This window comes from Hyposmocoma kahamanoa, unplaced genomic scaffold (genome assembly GCF_003589595.1).
Source record: "Hyposmocoma kahamanoa isolate Upper Pololo Valley unplaced genomic scaffold, ASM358959v1 78, whole genome shotgun sequence".
In the NCBI taxonomy this organism is placed as follows: domain Eukaryota; kingdom Metazoa; phylum Arthropoda; class Insecta; order Lepidoptera; family Cosmopterigidae; genus Hyposmocoma; species Hyposmocoma kahamanoa.
In genome coordinates, this window is record NW_020653945.1 from 20,239,543 (window position 1) to 20,241,720 (window position 2,178).

Below are 2,178 nucleotides of genomic sequence, written 5' to 3' on the forward strand. Positions count from 1 at the left end.
TTAATGATATAACTACGGTAATAAAACATAGTAATGCTACTCCTTGCTGACGATTTGGAATTTGCCAGTGTAGTGTGGAACCCTGTCTACTGTGCTCCCTCACAAAGATTTTAAGTATTCAGACAGTTAGATTTTTGTCTCCGGGTATATCACATAGACATACCCGCTCACGCGATGCGCTTCTCCTACCGCAAAATGGCGGCTATTTGGTTTCGCAAATTAGAAAAGCATTCAGTTTAAATACAAGTTTAAATAAATAAAAATTATTATTCTGCATTGCTAAATAAATACCCTCCGTACTACCAACAAAAACATCTCAAATAAAATGCAGTAACACACCGTAAATCCTGCACTTAAAAAGCACTAATGAAATTTTTGGTGTACTTGGATAAATATAATATTCCGTTTGAGTGGTTCTAACGTTTACCATGAAATTACTCCTTAAAGTATGGTTTATAAACATTTATATTCAGGGTAAACTTAAAAAACGCTACTTACGGTATGTTTTCAATAAATAAACACCGAAATCACCAGCCTAAACAATAACACACACGATTGTCGTGACGTATTTTTGAAGTTGTTTATTTTTTTAAATGACAGACTCAGGCATTAAAAATTTTTTGGTTTGCTAGAGTAGTTACCGAAATAGCAATTAATATTAGTTCTTTTACCTGTTATAACTTCGATATCCGATAAATCGGTATAAAATCATCACCTCTAGGTGCGTGAGCGGGTAAATACGTTCAGAGATCGTACTTCAAAATGAATACGCTTAGACATCGTGCATATTATCTGACCTTCTATTTTTACATAGTACACTATATACTAATGTGAAGTTTCACTGTAATCTAAGAGTATAATAAACTATTGGTGATGTACCTTATCTATAAAATAAATAAATCAGTATCGCTCGAACTCGCTTACGAGCAACATCGTTTGTACCCATTCGCAGTGTGCCTTAGCGCTAGAGATTCTCAAACTTTTATTAATTATTTTAAAAATATAAAGTGATCATCATGCATTGTGCTCGCTGTAATGCTGTTGTCAACGACACTGCTCAATGTAGTTGTTGCAATAGGGTACTTGGATTTTGTTGTGCGGGTGTTTCTGAGCAGGGCTATCGAAGGCTTGGAGCTGAGCGCAGATCGATATGGAGGTGCTCCTCGTGCCGAGCGGAGGCCACTTCTCCCTTACCTACTTCTGACACAGTAACATTGGATGCTATAATGCTTGAGTTACGGTCCATGAAAAACCACCTAGCCAGTCTGCCGGTTCTCATGCAAGACGTCAAATCAATCGAGAGTGAGATTGAGGAACTCAAGAAGTCATGTGAGTTCAACAGTTCCATTTTGGATGACCATAATGCGAGGCTGCAGTCTGTGGAGAATGAGTTGCCGAAAATAGCTGCATTGCAAGAAAATATTCATACTTTGAATAATGAAGTCACTGTACTAAGAAGTGAGCTTAATGGTAGGGATCAATGGCAGCGTCTGAATAATATTGAGATCAAGGGAGTCCCGCTGAAGAAAAACGAAAACTTGTTCACCGTCGTAGACCACATATCAAAAGCCGTCGACTACCCGATCCAGAAATCAAGCATCAATTATATTTCTAGAGCCCCGATGCAGAATTCCAAAGATAAGCTCATCATAGTTAGCTTCACTAATCGCTATGTTAAAGAAGACTTTATTGCATCTGCCCGTTCTAAGAAGAAGCTTTCGGCGAGTGACATCGGATTCAGTGACAGTACTCAGTCGATCTTTTTGAATGACCATCTGACCCCGGAGTATAAACGTTTGTTGACTTCTGTTAAGACTACGCTGAAAGCCAAAGGATACCAGTACATCTGGGTGAAGTATGGTAAAATTCACGTGCGTAAGAATGATACCTCGAAAATTCTTATAGTCAATGGTCATACGGATTTAAACAAGTTGCAATAGAGTGTTACTTGCCAATATTATATTTTAAAATGTTTACGTTCATAATCACTATTTGTACTTGCATTCAATTACTGCATTCTTTTGTAATTTACCTGAAATATTTTAAAAATTATATTTACCTTCACTTGTGTTACATTGCTAAAAGTTTGAGTACCTTTGCTCTGTCCGGCTCGCGCTATTGTTTGTCATTTTTTGCTAGAACTGTTGTATGCGCTTGCGTGTATTATGTGCAACATCT

The 2,178-nt window shown here is 37.4% G+C and overlaps 1 protein-coding gene across 1 annotated transcript; it reads left to right on the forward strand.

Annotated features, from left to right (window-relative positions):
• Positions 1-1,226: 1,226 nt before the first annotated feature.
• LOC113233428 lies at positions 1,227-1,940 on the forward strand. The gene has a single exon (XM_026468557.1). The coding sequence runs from the start codon at positions 1,227-1,229 to the stop codon at positions 1,938-1,940; it is 714 nt and encodes a 237-aa protein (XP_026324342.1).
• The last annotated feature ends 238 nt before the right edge of the window (positions 1,941-2,178 follow it).

What these genes read in the sequence shown, in the direction of transcription:
- LOC113233428 (XM_026468557.1), top strand. Translation starts at nt 1,227, where the DNA reads ATGCTTGAGTTACGGTCCATGAAAAACCACCTAGCCAGTCTGCCGGTT.